A 20546-nucleotide genomic window follows, 5' to 3' on the forward strand; every position below is an offset into this window, starting at 1 on the left:
AAAAGCATGATCATATTATAGGTCATACAAAATTCATCAATTAGACTAAATGTTAAACCAATAGTTGCAGTCATTTTCCAGCAGGCATTGCAGATATTTGTTGGGTTTTTTCATTAATAAAACCCATGCCGAGTTCTTTTATCATTGACTGGCAGCTTATCGCGGAGCGTTTTAAAGTTCAAAGAGACCACCCATAGCCTGTTGCATGTGATCAGCATGTGGAAATACCGATTATCTGTACAACAGAGAGTGGAGAGTAAGCATATTTACCTCTGTAATAGAAACAAGTTGTTTTGTCTTGTAGCAATGATTATTTCCGGTACATTTTGTCAGACTGGTAAAATTTTTCAGATTTGGAGATGGGCTCACTGTCTCCGCCAATAATAACTTCACTTGTTAGTGGCGGCGGTGGGATAGCAAAGTGGTTAAAGCGTTCGCTCGTCACGCAGAAGACCCGGGTTTGGTTTCCCACATGGGTACGATGTGTGACGCACATTCCAAGTGTCCTTTGACGTGAAATTGCTAGCTGATTGCAACAGTGGCGTAAAACTAATTTCATTTGTTACTTGTTCTCTGGTCCACCCAAATGTGTGTCTTGACTGGTTCCACATGAGTGTACAACACGACACACATGGGTGACTCACAAGTGTAAGGGGAGTGAACTGTTAGGATGAAGTAGAAGAAATATATTTTATTTGAGTGTCACGTTCTATTCATATCATGAAGCCAATAAAATACATATAAAATAAGCATCCGGTCCTCTCGTTAAGGCGTTAATTTAGGTTATAGTGTATGCGTTGACAGTATGATTGTTTGGGTTTTTAACGCTGCACTCAGTACCATTCCAGCAATATGGTGGTGGTCTGTAAATGATCGAATATGAACCAGACAATCTAATGATCAATATCATGAGCATCGATCTACACAACGGGGATACAATGAATTGTGTCAACCTAGGCAGCGAGCTTGACCACCCGATTCCGTTTCACACCAACGACCTTACGTTTTCAGGGTAGACTTTCTATCTGCTAGAAAGGGTTGGTTCAAATGTTGAGACCTTCCCTTGTCCGCCACGCTACGTCCATGTTTGTCATATTACCTGAACGTTTCTCACGAAAGTTCTAGCAACCTGAATCTGTGACCAAACAACTTTATTCTTTGTTGTAAAATATTCATTGAAACACTTCCACTAGTACCTATTAAACGGGATTTTCTGGTCTAGACTCGATTGTTTACAAACCGCCACCATATAGATGGAATAAAGCTGAGTGCGGCGTAAAACAACACACCAACCAACCAAACTATGCGGGTATGAAAGTATTATTATGTCATAACAGGCACCATAATCACTTAGTATCGAACTCGTTCCACACACCAAGATGGGTTCCATGTAAGACTAACTGAGATGATCTGGGCTATAATTGATCTTCGGATCTGGGCATAAATTGATCTCCGGATCTGGTGGTCTGGCTCGTTAACTTAGATGTGACGTGTCATTGTATTCTAAAGGCGCAGAACGATGCTTATGCTGTTGATTACTGGCTTGTCTGGTCCAGATTCGATTATTTACAGACCGTTCTCATAGCGCGGCGTTAAACAATCAAACCAGACCAGATCGAGTAAGAGTAAATATCATCGGCAATCTGTTCAAGCTTCTTGAACGTCTGGTCGCTCTAGTAACTTAGTGTCAATCACAAGATTGTGTGGACAAGAAGCGGTTTTAAAATCCGTTGGAATGGTACCAGTGCTTGTACAACAAAGGATTGAAAACACGTGTTCTTTGACGCTGTCCATGCCATATTGTACTGACGCTTCTCTGACTTGCAAACTGGGCCCGATTTTCACAAATCGTTACTCAGTTTCTTTGGATCTAAAGCTGCATAAACGTAATTCTTCGTGCGACTTGTCTGTAGAACAAATACGAATTTGGATTGTGATAATGTCTACGAAATGTGGATCTGCTAACGTGTAAGACTGCATGTGAACATACTGTGGTTGGTAAAATAATTAAATGTAAATGCTGGACATGATTAAGTGTACAAAGCATAAAATCAGCTGAACAAACTTGAGTTTTGATTCGTGTGTGTGACGAGAAACCATGTTGCAGCTTATAGAAAGGTAAGTGACACGCCCATTCAAATATCTGGTGCTGAACAATACAATCCTGGGGTGATTTCAAAATGTTTCCAAATAAACTGCTGAGGTTCTTACTTTGATGAAAAATACATAGCATTTTCTGGAACCAGAGGCATATTGACACCTAGAAGAAGTGGATCTGACCTCATCAATTTTGTGAGGGATGCAATGAAGAAAAACCCTAGGTTGTTAGGTTGGTTGTTTGGCTGGTTTGTTTTTCAACACTCACTCAGCAATATTACAGCTATATGGCAGTGCTCTGTAAATAATTGAGTCTGGACCAGAGAATCAAGTGACCAAGAGCATGCATATGTGAATCAATCTGCGCAATTGATGTCATTGTATCCCAAATGCTTCCAGCTTGGAGATGTCATCAGACTGATTGTTTGAGATTCTGTAGTTCCCAGTATATTCCCATGTTGTAAGGATCCCACAGGAAATATACTAGTTGTATTGTTGAATGTATAGCCTGAGAGTAGTCTCTTGAAACTCGAGCTGGGTGCCACAGAGATTTCTTAAGACTGGTACCCTGATACAGCACCATCATTACAACAAACGACTTACAACAAACAATATATTTACAGAAGAGAGTATTTTATTACCTTCATAAATAGATTGGATAAATATAACAAATGTGACATGATAACAAAATCATATCATGATAAAAATGACATCATAGAACACCTAAGATTTCACATTTGTCCATTTTTTCTTATGGCAATCACTCTGCCAGTTGACACCTCAGTTATGGCTTTATTTACAGAAAGAATTATCTCTGGTGTAATTCATCCTCTAGTTACAATCAATGGCACACTGAAGACACTGATGTCGATCCAGGATTTAGGAGGCGGTGGATGAAACATGTCCAAAGGTTAGTGGGAAATGCTCCTCTGGGAAAATGTTTTCATGGAGAGAAGGGATCCGCCCTGACATTACTACAAGCATGGCACAATGCTTGTAAACATTCATATAGCCGAGAAAATTTAAACGTGCTAAATGTTGATATTTCCCATCTGATTCACCAACTTTAAAAAAATATTTCTGTTAACATTAACTTATAATGATGAAAACCCTGACTTTCCATAATGTGAGTTAAACCAGTCAATGGTTCAGTTGTTGCTTAAGTATAAAAATATACAAATCCATGGCATTGAGATATTGCCCAAAAAATATTCAATGCACAACACTACAGATATGTAAAATGTAAAACATATGCCAAAAACGCATGTATGCAGACAACAAATAGGACAAGAACATGAAACATTAAATTTAAACAAAAATAAAATATTTGTAAATACACTGGACGCAAGAAGAAAGCAGTTTTACATGTGATATACTATTATCCAAAGATGTGGACGGAACATGGTCTTCTACCCGAGACAAGACTGTCCATGAGCTATGGGAAGGCCAAGACTCCACCCTAGATATTTCATGTCCAGTCTCTTGGATGAATGAGCTTGGTTTTACACTGCTTTTAGCAATATTTTGCTTCATACATTGTACCCATATGTGGACTCAAACCTGTGTCCTCAGCCTAACAAGTGAACGCTTTAACCACTAGGCTATCTCATTCTTGGCTTGCTATGTAGAACCCAGTTGGTGTCCCTTGAGTAAAACAAAATGAAGAAGTATGCACTCACACATATAAAAGAACCTTGGCAGTTCGAGCAAACCTTTAACCACTACATATTCATCTCAACTGAATTCTCAGAAAAATTCCAGCGTAAATTCAATCAGTAATGACTGAGGCCATAGCAGTGACCAGGTTCACAGAAAAAGGATGTTGATAATATAATTATTATAAGTGTTTTCTTACTTTACTGTCCACATCTGAGACACATCACTTATCTTTTAGCCCCAAACAGATGTCCAGAAATGCTGAGGGTGGGAAGTAGACTCAAAAATAGCTAGTGGGCAGCCCTGCCTTGGAAAGATACGACCAGAATCATGTCCAATATAGTTCAACCTAAAAAAGTAAATTATGCTTACTGCTCACTATAACTGAGTAACTAAGTATCGAACCGCTGCCTGGTTATAACAGCTGCAATGACCAGAAAACAACAACAGGTTGCTAAGGACAAACAGTGGTACATGGACGGACAAGAAAATAATTGAATACTTCAGTGTCTATAAACATATTAATAAGTATTCACAAAAATGCTATTAAATTAAAATCAGGGATCCAATAAAAATTACTTACAACAAGAAGACACAACAGTAAGAATACTAATTCATGGACTACAGTGTATTTCCATAAGAAACGAATGATTGCCAAAAAATATACAGTAATATCTAGCTTCACTGAAGTTTAATCTGCATTAGTATTCTTCAGATAGCAAGTACCAGTTATGGCACCATGGCTAGTGAAGCAAGCATACTTTACAAATATATACAAACAGCTAAGTCTGGGTGAATAAATTTAGCAATTTTCTTCTTTTTCTCCAAGAGATTTAACCTACACCTGTACAAAAGACATAACTAGCAAATTTGTATCAACAGAGCCATAAAAACAGTGTACAGATCAATATTTGCACAAGCTCAATAAAATGAAAGCTGTGGTGGTTACAGTGGGTGAATATAGTTTTACGGCACTTTTACCAATATCCCAGCAATACCACGGCATGAGATACCAGGAATGGGCTTCACACATTGTACCCACGTGGGGAATCAAACCTGTGTCTTCCGCATGTCAAGTAAACATTTTAATCACTAGGTTATCTCACTGCGGTGCTGAGAGAGTGAGTGGGTGAATGTTAAACACGATTATGTCATGATTATGTCAATGGATGTCTATTTGTCAGTTAACTCTCACACTAACTGCACAGAGAGAGTGTCTCTGTTTATCATGTATAATGTATGTGAGATTTATTTAATAAAGGAGAAGTGAATTGTATTTCCCAGTCTGTGTCACAATCGTGCTATAATACACTTGTCACTTGTCAAAATTTACACTTTAACTCTACAAAATACGAAACGATGTAAAAAACAAAACCACAAACACCACAACATTTTACAAAGTCTTTCCTGAGTGATTTTTAAGTTTGAGTGTGGGATTGCAAATAATGCATGGACAACTCGGGGATGTCACATGATTACTGCTGCCATAGCAACGAATAACAACCATGAGATCAACACCAGTTAACATAACATGAGACAAGAGAAGTCAGTTTCCAGTCTGGCAAGAAAGCATTTGAAAAATCAGGAACATTAATCTAGTCCTTCAATTTCAAATGCATACACCCATCTACCCTGGGCTTTTGTTGTTGACATATTCGGAATCGAATCAAATGAAAAAAGACGTGAAATTTCCATAATTTTACCACTGAAAAAAAAGAAGTAAAATATTAACCTTGCCTCAAACCACATCTTCAAAAGGAAAATTACTCTATATTGGACATAAAACAATTTGATGGGTGTGTTATTTGGCACAATTAATATGAAAACTGCACTTTTCAGTGGAACAAACCTATTGTGTCTCAGGTATAGAGAAATGTGATTCAAGTCCTAGGTAATGCGAATTCCATTCACAGTAATGTAAATCATGTACAGAGTAATCTAAATCACATTCAAGTAATAGGAATGCACTCCAAACACTAACAACAATCTTAGTCAGGTAGTGGAATGTTCTAGTAGGAACACTGCATACTTTTCCTGGCATATAAGTAGCTAAACAACTTATGTCACATTTTGCCATTTAACATGTGAGTGATGCTTTAAACAGTTAAATCAATGCACATCAGTTTCATGTGGAAGAAAGTCAGGTAGTGGAATGTTCTTGTAGGAACACTGCATACTTTTCCTGGCATATCCGTAGCTAAACAACTTATGTCACATTTTGCCATTTAACATGTGAGTGATGCTTTGAACAGTTAAATCAATGCACATCAGTTTCATGTGGAAGAAAGTCAGGTAGTGGAATGTTCTTGTAGGAACACTGCATACTTTTCCTGGCATATCCATAGCTAAACAACTTATGTCACATTTTGCCATTTAACATGTGAGTGATGCTTTGAACAGTTAAATCAATGCACATCAGTTTCATGTGGAAGAAAGTCAGGTAGTGGAATGTTCTTGTAGGAACACTGCATACTTTTCCTGGCATATCCGTAGCTAAACAACTTATGTCACATTTTGCCATTTAACATGTGAGTGATGCTTTAAACAGTTAAATCAATGCACATCAGTTTCATGTGGAAGAAAGTCAGGTAGTGGAATGTTCTTGTAGGAACACTGCATACTTTTTCTGGCATATCCGTAGCTAAACAACTTATGTCACATTTTGCCATTTAACATGTGAGTGATGCTTTGAACAGTTAAATCAATGCACATCAGTTTCATGTGGAAGAAAGTCAGGTAGTGGAATGTTCTTGTAGGAACACTGCATACTTTTCCTGGCATATCCGTAGCTAAACAACTTATGTCACATTTTGCCATTTAACATGTGAGTGATGCTTTGAACAGTTAAATCAATGCACATCAGTTTCATGTGGAAGAAAGTTGCCTGTACACATGTCAATGCTGGAGAAATAGTTACTGTTTTGTCAGAATATAAACACATGAGTGAGCAAGTGAGTTTAGTTTTACGCCACACTCAGCAATATTCCACCTATATGGCAGTGGTCAGTAAATAGAATGGAGTCTGGACCAGACAACGCTCTGACAACCAAACCAGCAAGTCTGACCACCCGCTCCTATTAGTTGCCTCCTACAACAAGCATGGGTTACTGGAGACCAATTTTAACCTGGGTGTTCTCAGGTAGAGATTATATACAAGTGGTTAAAACCTTGTGAAACCCTACAACTCACCAGTTACAATGTATACAGGCATTATAAACAAGACCCACATATCTCATATACATCCCTGTTTACCTAATGCCTTGAGTCAACAGATGAAGAACTGAATGCTGTACAATGGTAATAATTCTCAACGTCAATTACAACAAAACAAAACAAATTCTTAAAACTGTGAACAAATAACCTGACATTCTAGTTTTCAGAAGGTGTGCATTATATTTACAAAATGTTTGAGCGAATTTTACTTGACAACCTCAAATCATAGATATCCTTCAAAACATCAAATAAACACATTGTATGAATAGTGATAATTTTGACATTTCTGTTGATACTAATAACGTAGGGCCTATGCAGTCCCTATTGTCATATCAATAATAAAAATATATTATACAGTATTTACACAAAAAGTATGTCTTGTAAGAATTGCCGTCTTTGTACACACATTGTACATCTACTTTAAAGTAAGCATGTTTTTCATTAATCATAGGCATATCTTTAAGAACGATTACTAAAGAGCTTGTACACAAATAGTCAGTGTTTGGACTGATATACATTTTTCGAAATCTATGAGCATATTTTTTTTAAAATATCTCAATAAACCAATATATATAAAAAAATATCACCTCAGAAAGTTTTTGATTCAGTAATATTCTGTAATCAAAAAACATCGCTTTCCTCAGATTATAACGTTTTGCAGTCTTCTAATAAGGAAACACTATGTCTTAAATGATCAGATCAAATCATTTTTATACTCGGACTAAAAGCCAGACATGAAATAAACATATCCTGGATACTGACTCAGTCTGACATGTAACATTAAAACAACAGCAGTATATTTACACTGAATCCTTCTGCCAGGTGGAGAAGCTTGTATTAACAATAGCAGAAACTATATACATGTATACAAAATTGTTTAAACGGAATAATTTACAAATAACCCCGCTCCAGTTAAAATGGAAAATATGTCAGGTTAAAAATATAAACACTTCTCTTTTATTACAAACATGTGATACATTATTTACAGAATGCTGATAACAAAAGCAATAAATTGTTTAAGTCAGTAACAAGCTGTAGCTAAGACACAAACATAATACTTTCAGAAAAGACTCCTTGAAATAATTCCTTGAAAACAAGGGGTATGTACATTTGAGGTTTCAAAACTAGAACAAAAGCCCATGGCATATACAGTGTAAGTAAGACCTCATTTCCAAATATGTAATGTTATGTTATAATATCAAATGAGTAAACAAACAAGAAATTTTATCTAAATAAATCTTTAAACATATATATCTAGCAACATTTGAAATAAGTCTGATGGAATGTACTATATGTAAACTTATTAGTAATGGAATGAAATTTCCACAATTATTGGCATGACTTCTAGATATACTGTTAAGAATGTATCCACCTACATGAATCATACATCAAGTGTAAGTGTAACTGGCTAACTGTAGTTTTAGGCAGGGAGTCAATTAAAATATCTGACATAAAATTACAAGTTAAAAGTAAAAAATTTGAAATTTCAGTCCTATCTGAGGTTCCACTGGGTTATACCTTTTTAAATTTCCATTCTCAGTACAAACCAGAAAGGAAAATACAAATAAGAATAGTTTATCATTATTAATCTGGCCAGTTTGCCACTGATAAATTAGATGAATACAAAAATTAAAAGAACCATGAAAAAAGTGACTCTAACTTTCCGTAATTCATTGATGACATGCATTACATATTGTCTGTCTCAATTCTTATAAATACACCAAGTTTTCTCCGACAGATGGAGTCACATACAGATATCACCATGGTAATCATGAAAATTTAAATTCTGTCCTCAAAACATAATCAGCATGTATCTTATGTGAGATCATATCACCAAGGAGTATTCGTTGATAAATTAAGTAAACCGTGAAATATAATATGTGTGGCCTGCCAAGTTTCCTTGCAAAATGTCAATATGTTCCTTACATTTTATCTATGTAATAAAATCTTCTTGAACAATGTACAAAGCCAGTGATGCTGAAAGCTAGTTAAGAAAAGTCAAGCAATGAGATTGAGCAACAAATTTTGGATATCCATATTCAGTATATACAAACATGCATAGTGTGTCATGGACAAGGCATAATAAATAACAAAAGACTTGATTGTTCTATCAAAGTACTGTCTCGTTACAAGTAAAGCTAATGTACACTTTATATATTTAAAAGTGGATTATGTATGAAACAAACCTTATAAGTAACAACTGAAAATATCACATGTCATTACATCTGACAGATCATCAAATATAAAATATTGCCGGACACTACTGAGTATAATGTGGAGAGACTCCATAACTGATGATGGAGCTGATGCTACTGCTGCTGTAGAAACTCTGATCTTCATCAGTGCTTGATGACAGTTCATTAGAATATGTACAAGCTTTGTTCCGGAACAGTTTGGTTGTCTGTGTCGTAGTTGTAGTCAGCTCTCTTGTGACAACCTCACCTTGTCTGCTTGCTGACATGTTGTCCAGTTCGGTCCAGGGATAACCTTGACCTCTATACCTACACTATATACTCGCCCATTAGACTTGCACGAGTCTCTAAGGTAAAGAATTATAGTTTAAATGATAGCATCTACAAAATAATAGACTGGGGCAGTACTGTCTGCTTATCTAGACCTGACTCTTCAAAGGACAGAATTACTTTACATCCATGGGCTCAGCATTCAGTAAAGCTTTGGAGCAAGGCTACTCGCCCATGGACCCTCGTTTCTGGTAGTCCATGGTCCACACTGAGCGACTCTGACCACTGTAGCTGGGCAAAACTACATCAGGCGGCCTGCAAAACCAATAACACAGCCATGAGTGAGTGAGTGAGTGATTATGGTTACCTTTCCCCTTCATGGTGCCGAAAATACATGTAATGTGATCAAAAGGAACACAACAGTTGATTCATCCACTGATATGATGAACAATGGGGAGAGTTCTATGGGCATACAAGCTCTTAATTATTAATAAACATGTTGATGTTGGTGTTAGTAGTTACTTGGAAATGTTGCCCACATTAATGACAAAGAAGTTGTGCAGCCATAGAACTCTTCCCATCGTTCATCACACCAACTTCTAAAAAAGAACTTATCCACTGATATGGAGTCACATTAACTCCTTGGTCGAAGGAACAGCGTACATTCTCATCTCCCTGAGAAATATATACGAAAGATGACCACTTATATTTGCATAAACTGTAAAGGATATGTGAAGTTCACATACTTCACACCATTACAAGAACTTGATAGGCAGGCAAAGTAGGTGTGATATGAGTAGTATCATTAGTGTGTACATTTTATTACATATTGTATTTTGGCAAGAGTGTGAACACATTTAGATATCAGTATTAACTGTCCTCTCTAAACCTGCTAATCTATTGGACTATCTAAGTAAAACATCTAAGCAAATCAAGCTAAACCTGCAAATCTACTGGACTAAAGTTGAAGGACCTTGATTTTCAAAGCTTTCCAGGTAGTAAGACTGTCATAATTGCCATATCTTAACATTAAGTTATGACTATCTTAGCACTAACAGAGCATCTAGGAAAATCTAGGAACAGGTCTTTAATGATAATCCACTGGCATACAAATCGGCTAAGGAGACATTCCGTGATGCTGATGATTAATCTTTTTCCTTCATTTATTTTACTAAAAAGATATCAAAATTATATCAGCTCTATGTCTGTAAATAATCAGTCTGGTAGGGAAGAAAAGGGGATGATAGAACAAAATATCCAATCAAGGTCAGCTGTCCAAACAAAGTTTCATGACGTGCTCGTAACCATATCCCGGGCCTGGGGTCTCTCTAGAGCAGGTGACAAAACTATGATCAATACGTGTACAAGACAGGTGAGAGAATAAGTAAGGCCATCTTTTAACTGTATTTTAAGAAAAACACATCAGCCAAAATTAAAAAATACAACATATTCTTAATCAACCACTAAGTGTGAAAGAAAGCTGAGACACTTTCTCAAGCCTGTCAGTTAAAATCTAGTTCCTCATTCATGTTTAGATATTTTTTGTCTCTTAAAATCTGTCAGAAGACATAAGGAACATATTAAGTTTGGGAAGACTTTGTTTTGACTGGTATTTTTCAATAATAATAATTGTTCACTTTCCTCTTCCTTTTAATTATCATCATTGTGGAAGTAAGAACTCAAATAATTTTTAAAATGAAACAACATTTCGCTACAATCACCCCTACACCCTCCATTACCCATGTTTAGAAGGAATCACAACACAAACCACACATAATGCATGCAAGGGAATGGACTTTATTACAAAGTGCAAACTGACGTAGATGGGATAGACATGGAAAACAGACAATGAAAAGTAGGTAATAACATGCAGGTGAAAGGTGAGGTCTTAGTGAGCAAAGACTGGTGAATTTTAGGCAGATGAGTGAACATCGTGTGAAGAAAGAAGCACCATCCAGGTGAGTCACAGGTTAAGTTAAGACTAGCTAGCTCTATCAAGGCAAGCTACAGCTGGGTTGGGATCAGCTAACTCTATCCAGGTGAGCTACGGATAGAGACTGGCAACCTCCATCTAGAAGAGGTACAGCCGGAGTTGAGATCAGCTACCTCTAATTGGGTGAGCTATAATTTTATCCAGGTGAACTACATATTTAAATATAGGATCAAAAGTTTAGTTGAGAATAGCTAACTCTATCCAGTTGAGCTACTGCTAGAGATGAGCTAACTCTATCCATTTGAGCTACTGCTAGAAATGAGCTAACTCTATCCAGTTGAGCTACTGCTAGAGATGAGCTAACTCTATCCAGTTCAGGTACTGCTAGAGATGAGCTAACTCCATCCAGTTGAGCTACTGTTAGAGATGAGCTTACTCTATCCATTTGAGCTACTGCTAGAGATGAGCTAACTCTATCCAGTTGAGCTACGGATAGAGATGAGCTAACTCCATCCAGTTGAGCTACTGTTAGAGATGAGCTTACTCTATTCAGTTGAGCTACTGCTAGAGATGAGCTAACTCTATCCATTTGAGCTACTGTTAGAGATGAGCTAACTCTATCCAGGTGAGCTACTGTTTGAGATGAGCTAACTCTATCCAGTTGAGCTACGGATAGAGATGAGCTAACTCTATCCAGTTGAGCTACGGATAGAGATGAGCTAACTCTATCCAGTTGAGCTTCTGCTAGAGATGAGCTAACTCTATTCAGCTGAGCTACTGCTAGAGATGAGCTAACTCTATCCAGTTGAGCTACAGCTAGAGATGAGCTAACTCTATTCATTTGAGCTACTGCTAGAGATGAGCTAACTCTATCCAGGTGAGCTACTGCTTGATATGAGCTAACTCTATCCAGGTGAGCTACTGCTAGAGATGAGCTAACTCTATCCAGTTGAGCTACTGCTAGAGATGAGCTAACTCTATCCAGTTCAGGTACTGCTAGAGATGAGCTAACTCCATCCAGTTGAGCTACTGTTAGAGATGAGCTAACTCTATCCAGTTGAGCTACGGATAGAGATGAGCTAACTCTATCCAGTTGAGCTACTGTTAGAGATGAGCTAACTCTATCCATTTGAGCTACTGCTAGAGATGAGCTAACTCTATCCAGTTGAGCTACAGCTAGAGATGAGCTAACTCTATTCATTTGAGCTACTGCTAGAGATGAGCTAACTCTATCCAGGTGAGCTACTGCTTGATATGAGCTAACTCTATCCAGGTGAGCTACTGCTAGAGATGAGCTAACTCTATCCAGTTGAGCTACTGCTAGAGATGAGCTAACTCTATCCAGTTCAGGTACTGCTAGAGATGAGCTAACTCCATCCAGTTGAGCTACTGCTAGAGATGAGCTAACTCTATCCAGTTGAGCTACGGATAGAGATGAGCTAACTCTATCCAGTTGAGCTACTGTTAGAGATGAGCTTACTCTATTCAGTTGAGCTACTGCTAGAGATGAGCTAACTCTATCCATTTGAGCTACTGTTAGAGATGAGCTAACTCTATCCAGGTGAGCTACTGTTTGAGATGAGCTAACTCTATCCAGGTGAGCTATGGATAGAGATGAGCTAACTCTATCCAGTTGAGCTACGGATAGAGATGAGCTAACTCTATCCAGTTGAGCTTCTGCTAGAGATGAGCTAACTCTATTCAGCTGAGCTACTGCTAGAGATGAGCTAACTCTATCCAGTTGAGCTACTGCTAGAGATGAGCTAACTCTATTCATTTGAGCTACTGCTAGAGATGAGCTAACTCTATCCAGGTGAGCTACTGACAGGGATCATCTAACTCCTTCTAGGAGAGCTACTGCTAGATATCAGGCAACTCCAACCAGGCTAACTACAGCTGGAATGGAAACTAGCCAACTCTATCCAGGTGAGCTACTGATAGAGACGAGCTAGTGATGCTAAAGGTAGGAGACCAACCCAACAGGAAACCGTCACTTCAGCACTGGGAATCTTTGTACCTAGGTTTGGGTGTTGTAGAGTTCACAGGTTCAGTCTCTTCATCTGCAAAACAAGAAACTTTTACTACAAATGTCGGTCAATCATATTATATTGGTGATCAACACTGAACTCAATATCATCAAATACACAACACTTGAGTCCTGCAACTTGTTATTTATGTTATAGAAGCAAAATCAGTTAATACTGAGTACTGATACCAATTATATTCATTCAGTCTCCAAGCAACACAGGAACTCATCCTCAGCTATGTTTGGGACTGTAGGATGAAGGCATATCTTCGGAATAAGTAAGATTTTTCCATCAGATTTGAAGAGAACATTTTTAAATATTCCATCCATGAAATAAAAATTGAGGTTACCATCCACCTATGGAATGATCTCCCCTTACCAAATAACCCTACGTCAGCTGACTGAAGGGTGTTCAACATCAAATAAAATCTCACCTATGTCATCAATAGTTTCTGAGTGCTTCAAGGTCGACAGAGTTGTCTCCTCTTCACTTTCTCGTGACGTCTGGGACCGTAGCAGCCGACTTCCATTAGGATTAATAGCAGACATGCTGACTATGCCATTACTATCGCAAAGGGCAAAAATAACTACACTAAAAACCTGGCTTGTGAAATTCTTTGATCTGCTTTAATTGTCAACATGCCTATCAAGATAAGCATCAGATTCGGAGAAGAGAGGTTGTGAGCTGTGAAAAGGGCACATGATAAAATCCTTGCAAAATTAGCAAATCTGAAATGACACTCCTGATCCAGAGTTTTGAAATGAATGGTATACATGTAAATATTAAGATACTACATATAAGCAAAGAGAGAGGGAAAATCTGTACTGCCTCATCGTCAGCCAGGCTACTGCTAAATACTCCATGTGACTATTTCAGTCCTCAAGTGTTCAGTCATGATATTATTAAATCAAATCTTTATAACCTGAACAATCAGTTCAAATATGTGTGTCATTTTAACTTAAATGAACTACAGTTTAACATTAGAATACTAAATCCTATAAATGCATATGAGTTCAACAACACATACAATCAAGTCTCGTTAATCCGACATCGCCCGTTGCACATCAAATTGTCGGATTAACGAGGATGTCGGACAAATGAAAGAGACAAAGTTACATTTATTCAATTTGATACCAACAAAAGTGTTGGAGTAAGCCGATTGTCGGATAAATGGAGGTCGGATTAATGAGACCTGACAGTACTTGCCAATCCAAAACTACAAAAGGAATATCATTGCACTTGACAGGATCTCATCCTCCATAATCTCCAGGGCATACATTATGATAAATCTTGAGCTGGAAGCATCAATGGCTCAGTCGGATAATTGTACTACATCTGTTTGTTGGCTCCGTCTTCTCACTGTAGCCAATCAGTTAAACCGTTACAACAAAGCTTGCCAATGTCAACAAACATGGCGGCTGCAGCCACAAAAGTTTGCCCACTGGGCGACTGAGATTTAGGGAAAATATCACATAGACAAATTGACAGGTATGAAACCTCAAAATAATATATGGAAGAATTCCTACCTCTAACAAGGTACTTCTGGAACAATTATGATGCCAAGTCTAATCACTTAGATAAAACAGAGGTCCCTGGATAAAAGCAGCACCAGTGAGTTTTGACAGAAGCCTTGTGATTGGTAAGCTCAATTTCCCATCATAGACACCAAGCTGTGGATGCATTCAGGATACTAGTGGTGATTTATCAGAAGATATTCACTGAAGACTATCAAGGATGACAGGATCTGCTCCAAATTACCTCTTATCCAAGTCTAACACTGCAGTGTTTTCTGAGCTATACCAGAGGTTGTTGGCCGAAGGTCGTTTCCGTAACGTACTGGGTCCTGCTGCTTCTGGAGTTTCCTCCACAATGACGGACTCGTTGATCGTACCACGCGAATTGTCATTCACATCGTCATCCGCGTTCTCAGAAGCCAAGCGTGACCTACATGTGATCAATAAAGAAAGGACCACCATAATTATGACATATTACACCTTCAAAGGAAAATAACAACAACTATGAAATAACAAATATCCCTAGTAAGAAATATCGATGATTTGATGTTGCTCACCACACTGTATTTCAGTTTCAACAAATCAAAGGAACAGCAGTAAATGATGAGAATACAAGAGACCTATACTGAGTGAATAGCGCGTAATGTCACTTTAACCAGCACTACAGCAACATCAGTGATCATTGTGGGAGTGAAGCTTGCACTGACACAGCTATCACAATATACCAAGTTGATGAATCTCACTAACATAGGCATGGTGGTAACAAACTGAGAAAATAACCAGCAATCACTAAAATTATAGATTTTGTCTGATGGTTTGCAAACTCAACATGTTTATGATTCCTATGAAAAATGTCAGATTAAGGATAAAATACACCATGATAAAATATGCAGCAATATCTAAAACATTAAAGAAATATGTTTTGTTTGATAGTTTTTTAACTCAGTCAACATATTAATCCCCTTACTGATGGGGACAAAATGTCATCATTATGTTCATGTCAGATTCCAACATTCTGTGTCTCGCTATAAGAAGAATCACGACTGTGTTTTTTTTCCACCATTTCCAGCATTTATAACAAAACTCTACCTGGCCTCTGGATACAGATGAGTGAAATCCATCTTCGTATTTCTACCAGCCTCCAGTTTCTTCCTAATCTGGTACCTTTCCTGAAATCAGAACATGTCAAAGCATCAGACATCCATCCAAACGGTCAGCAGCAACTTCAGAGTGATCAATCAACACCCTGAACCAATGGGACTCTTAAGCCCGTCCTGAAGCACTGAGACACTAAACGATACCCTTCACCACTGAGACACCCAAAACCCCACTTTCAACCACTGAGACACCAAAACCCCACTTTCAACCACTGAAACACACAAACCCCACTCTCAATAACTGAGACACCCAAGCCCCACCCTCAACCACTGAGACACACAAACCTGCCCTTAATCAATGAGACAACCAAACTGCACACTGAACCACAAGACATTCCAAATACTACCTCAACCTTTTTGTTTCACTGTTCCAACTACTGCGCTTATACCCTTAGAATACAAACCAATAAAAGCAATTTGAAGCTATGACTGATTGTTAAACTTTATCCAAAAGTCAAAGAAAATTCTGAGATTTAAAACTTGGCAAGTTGAAATTATGAGGATTCGCAATCTTAATTTCACTTCATTCGATTTATCATTTTGTTTCAAGTGAAATTCATCTGTACATTTTCACTGCAAACAGACTATATTCAGGGTTTTTAGTCAGAACTTACACGTCTGATGGCAAGGCGGACTTCCATGGGCACGTCTGGTATCATGTAGGCCAGGATGTACTTCAGGAGGAACACGATGTGCTACGTGATAAAGAGACAGTTCCAAATGAGTGAGACTAACAGCTCTCTGGACAGTAAGCAACGTATACCATGAAAGGCCTGGATATTTCCTACATAATGACGTATGTTTGCTGCTTTGGTGAAACCATGCACAAAGCTATGAAGCTGACAGACACAAGATCATAATCAAGATGAATCTGGGAATCAGGCAAGCAAATCCTGGCAGCAAATGTAAAACACTCTGCACAGCAAATTTAACATTTTAATCTCAAAACAGTTTCCATTTACCAACAAAAAATGTATTGATTCCACAGACCAGCCTCTGAACGTCACCAAACATTTCACGACAAAATGCGAATTACAGATCAAAAATGGTTAAAGAAACAAATGATTATGAGCCCATCTTACTTCAAAACCGATCACAACCCAAAGTTTCCCAACAAGGTCGAAGTTTGCTCCCCAAGATGAGGTGAAAGCTATCAGGAAAGCATTCGTCAGGACACCACAAAAGTTGACAAACGTCAGGATGTCATACCACATTCCTACAAACAGATGACATTGTGGTGAGTGTAACAGTTCCAAAAAAGTACGAATCAGCTTGATGGGGGCAGACAGCTTTATTAACTGATCTGACATTTGCTAACCAAAGATAAACATATGATGCTGACAAGATAGAAACAGATTCAGGGCAATTAAGTGACCATAGATTTCATGCACCCTTAACTTGATGCATCTCTATGATGTGGCCACATGGGCAACCAATATCATCTAACAGTGTATACTTTTGTTGTTTAACACCACACTCAGCAATATTTCCAGCTATGAATACTTGAGCCTTGGACAGACAATCTAGTTGTCAACAGCATAAGCATCAACACAACTGGGATATAATGACATGTCAACCAAGTCAGTGAACCTGACCACCTGATCCCGTTAGTCGCCTCTTACGACAAGCATGGGCTGCTGATGACCAATTTTAACCAGGATCATACAAATCATATATATCACTGACAGAATGTCATTACACAGATATCTGGAGACCTTGCAGAAACACTGTTTCACTGAATGTTGAAAATATATGTCTAGATGTGCCATCTACATTTGTTCATACTGATTGTACCAGCTCGTATTTCAGTTTCAATGGACATTTATCATTATTGTCTCTGTACTAACCAATGTCCTGAGCGATGAAGCCAATGGGCCTCCGATTAAACCAAAGCAGTCGCTTGGCATCTACTCGGATGTCGATGAGGTTGGTGATCAGCGCCAGGAGCGGGGCCAGGGGGAAGGAGGCTGCGAACAGCTGCACATCGAGACATAACAACTTATATTGAAGCAAGCTTAATGTTTCTCAATCACAGAGTATACAGAAGTCATGAATGATGAAGTTATATTAACAGACACCAATTCTATGTTGGGGCAGTTGGAAACATCTAGTGGAGTAGCTCATCAGAATTATGAAGACTTGATTGAATCTGGTGTAGTAGTTCAAATGAGTTATGAAGACCTGATGGCAGCCATGTATATAACTGGATTTGAATTCAATTCAAGTTTAAGAAACACTGTTTATCAGAAACACTATATACAGAGATACATGCATAAATAGAGATACATGAATAAATGGATAACATCAGCATAGCCTTATACATATATACTACCGACAGAAAATAAGGGAACCAAGAAATTGAATGTAGATAACTTTGACTGTGACAGGGTCCGTTATTGTGGCGTATCTCCCAAACGCAACATCCAATGACCCAATGACGATGGAATTTCGCATAATGCATGCCCAGCACATGCTACACGTGCATACAGAAGTTAACTCCTGTAAATGTACTGGAGAAGTCGCAATCACTAATGCAATAGAGATTGACACTTACTGACAGAAATGCCTCCGAGGCAGTATCTTGGTGAAGCAACAAAATGGAGAATTGTGGGGATGATAGATGGGGGGACGGCAGATGGGGAAATCAAAAAGTGTAATTTCACGCCTGTGGGATAAGTACCATCAAACGGGTGGGGTTGCAACGAGACCTGGGCATGGTAGACCAAAATCAATGACACCACGACAGGATCGTCTCATTACGTTAATTGCTCTACGTGATAGGTTTAAATCGGCCCCTGCCATCTGAAGTTATTTTGGATTTGTGTAAGAAAGTTTTAGAGACAAATTATCTAGAAGCACAAACAAACAAATTCAGTTCAATAGCAGTGATACCTTCAACGGGCAAGGTAGATCAAAGGTCTGTCAGATAGGACAAGCAACATCTCACATGATAGGACAAGCAACAACCATATAATCTCCAATGACTTTTAGCCAGGTGAGCTACCAATAAGTCATCAGCATTAGCATGGCTAGCTGTGCATTTCAATGAAATCAAATCATGTTTCTCATTGTAGTTTTCACAAAATCGACATGAATTTTTGCAAAAGTTCCATCACACATGTGGCCTTGACCAACTTACCATGAGGAAGCCATACTGTATGACCTTCTCAGTGTACTCCCCGAGAGTGAAGTCCCCCAGAGAGGGTTTCAGGCGTTCCCTCTCCAGAAAACTCTGATGTTTCATGGCCTCGTCACCAGCAGATTTGTTATCTGCAGACACCTCATCAACTTTTGTCTTGCGGCAACAAGGACGTTTTCGCCACAGCATTTTTAGAAATCTGCAACGTAATAGGTGAGTTAATTTACACTTATGTGCCACTTGCACTAGCAATGACAGGAACCATGAAAATGAAGGTCTGACAACATCTATAATAACTCACATAACTAATAACTGTAATAATCTCATTAAAATCATGTCTACTTTCACACAAATGCAAACTGAGATTTGAGGACATTGCATCTCAATGAACTTTCAACCAAGCATGTAACATTATCCTTGATGAGAGAAATTACAATGGGGAGAAGTTGTGAAATCATGCAGTGAGTGAGTGAGTGAGTGAGTGAGTGAGTGAGTGAGTGAGTGAGTGAGTGAGTGAGTGAGTGAGTGAGTGAGTTTAGTTTTATGTTGCTTTTGAAGTATTTCAGAAATATCATGGCAGGTGATACCAGAAATGGGCTTCACACATTGTACACATGTGGGGAATCAAACCCGGGTCTTTGACGTGACAGGCAAATGCTTTAACCACTAAGCTACCCTACCTCCCCTGAGACCATGCAACCTTGATGAGGTGGACATAGTGTATTCAGAACAACAGTTCCAGGCTAAATGATTGATCATGTTTATATTAGCATCTCTTTCTCACTTCAGTGGGATAAGTATTTGAACTTTCATAGCCAGTGGGCATCTCAATCACTCGTTAGGTATTCCAGAATTTTCTTGGGTTAGTTTTGTAATATTGAGTCAATAGTCTGGGACTGAAGTTGGAAAATATTTTCTGTAATGCTCAAGAAATCAGCTTTCTGATTGGCCGATATCCACTTCTTGTTAGTCATTTCATTGGTCCATCAAAGCAAGCTAAACTGATTAAAAAAGCTTAGATCTGACTGACAATGCCTTCACATTGTGCATAAAGACTAGCTGTTGAAAGTGTGTACAGGTTGACACAAGATAATCTTTCAGGCTTCTGATCACTTCATTTAACAGGATATTGAGTCATTGTGGTTCAAAATGATAAGAAAATGTATTCATAAATTTGGTAAAGATATCACAGAATTTCCAAAGTTTATTAGATCCTGAAAATGTGCCACTGCTATTTGCCACCAGAATGATCACTGCTTTCTATAGAAATGTTAACCAGATGTTCTTGCATAAAGGGATGGAACCAGTGTTAATCTGTATTTAATTAGATTGAGCATTCATGATTCTA

General features: G+C 38.2%; 1 protein-coding gene across 1 annotated transcript in view; it reads right to left on the reverse strand.

The window, feature by feature from the left end:
* Positions 1-9652: 9652 nt before the first annotated feature.
* The window catches only part of LOC137271975 (uncharacterized), a 39180-nt gene continuing 28286 nt past the window's right edge, over positions 9653-20546 (reverse strand). The window contains exons 16-26 of the mRNA XM_067804352.1: positions 19199-19397; positions 17907-18036; positions 17142-17275; positions 16674-16754; positions 15992-16071; positions 15147-15332; positions 13822-13952; positions 13379-13421; positions 11690-13130; positions 11477-11499; positions 9653-9743 (exon numbers count right to left, since the gene is read on the reverse strand). Of these exons, the coding sequence (XP_067660453.1) occupies positions 9653-9743; positions 11477-11499; positions 11690-13130; positions 13379-13421; positions 13822-13952; positions 15147-15332; positions 15992-16071; positions 16674-16754; positions 17142-17275; positions 17907-18036; positions 19199-19397 (2539 nt within the window). The remainder of the gene's footprint in view (positions 9744-11476; positions 11500-11689; positions 13131-13378; positions 13422-13821; positions 13953-15146; positions 15333-15991; positions 16072-16673; positions 16755-17141; positions 17276-17906; positions 18037-19198; positions 19398-20546) is intronic.

This window comes from Haliotis asinina, chromosome 2 (genome assembly GCF_037392515.1).
Source record: "Haliotis asinina isolate JCU_RB_2024 chromosome 2, JCU_Hal_asi_v2, whole genome shotgun sequence".
Taxonomy (NCBI): Eukaryota; Metazoa; Mollusca; class Gastropoda; order Lepetellida; family Haliotidae; genus Haliotis; species Haliotis asinina.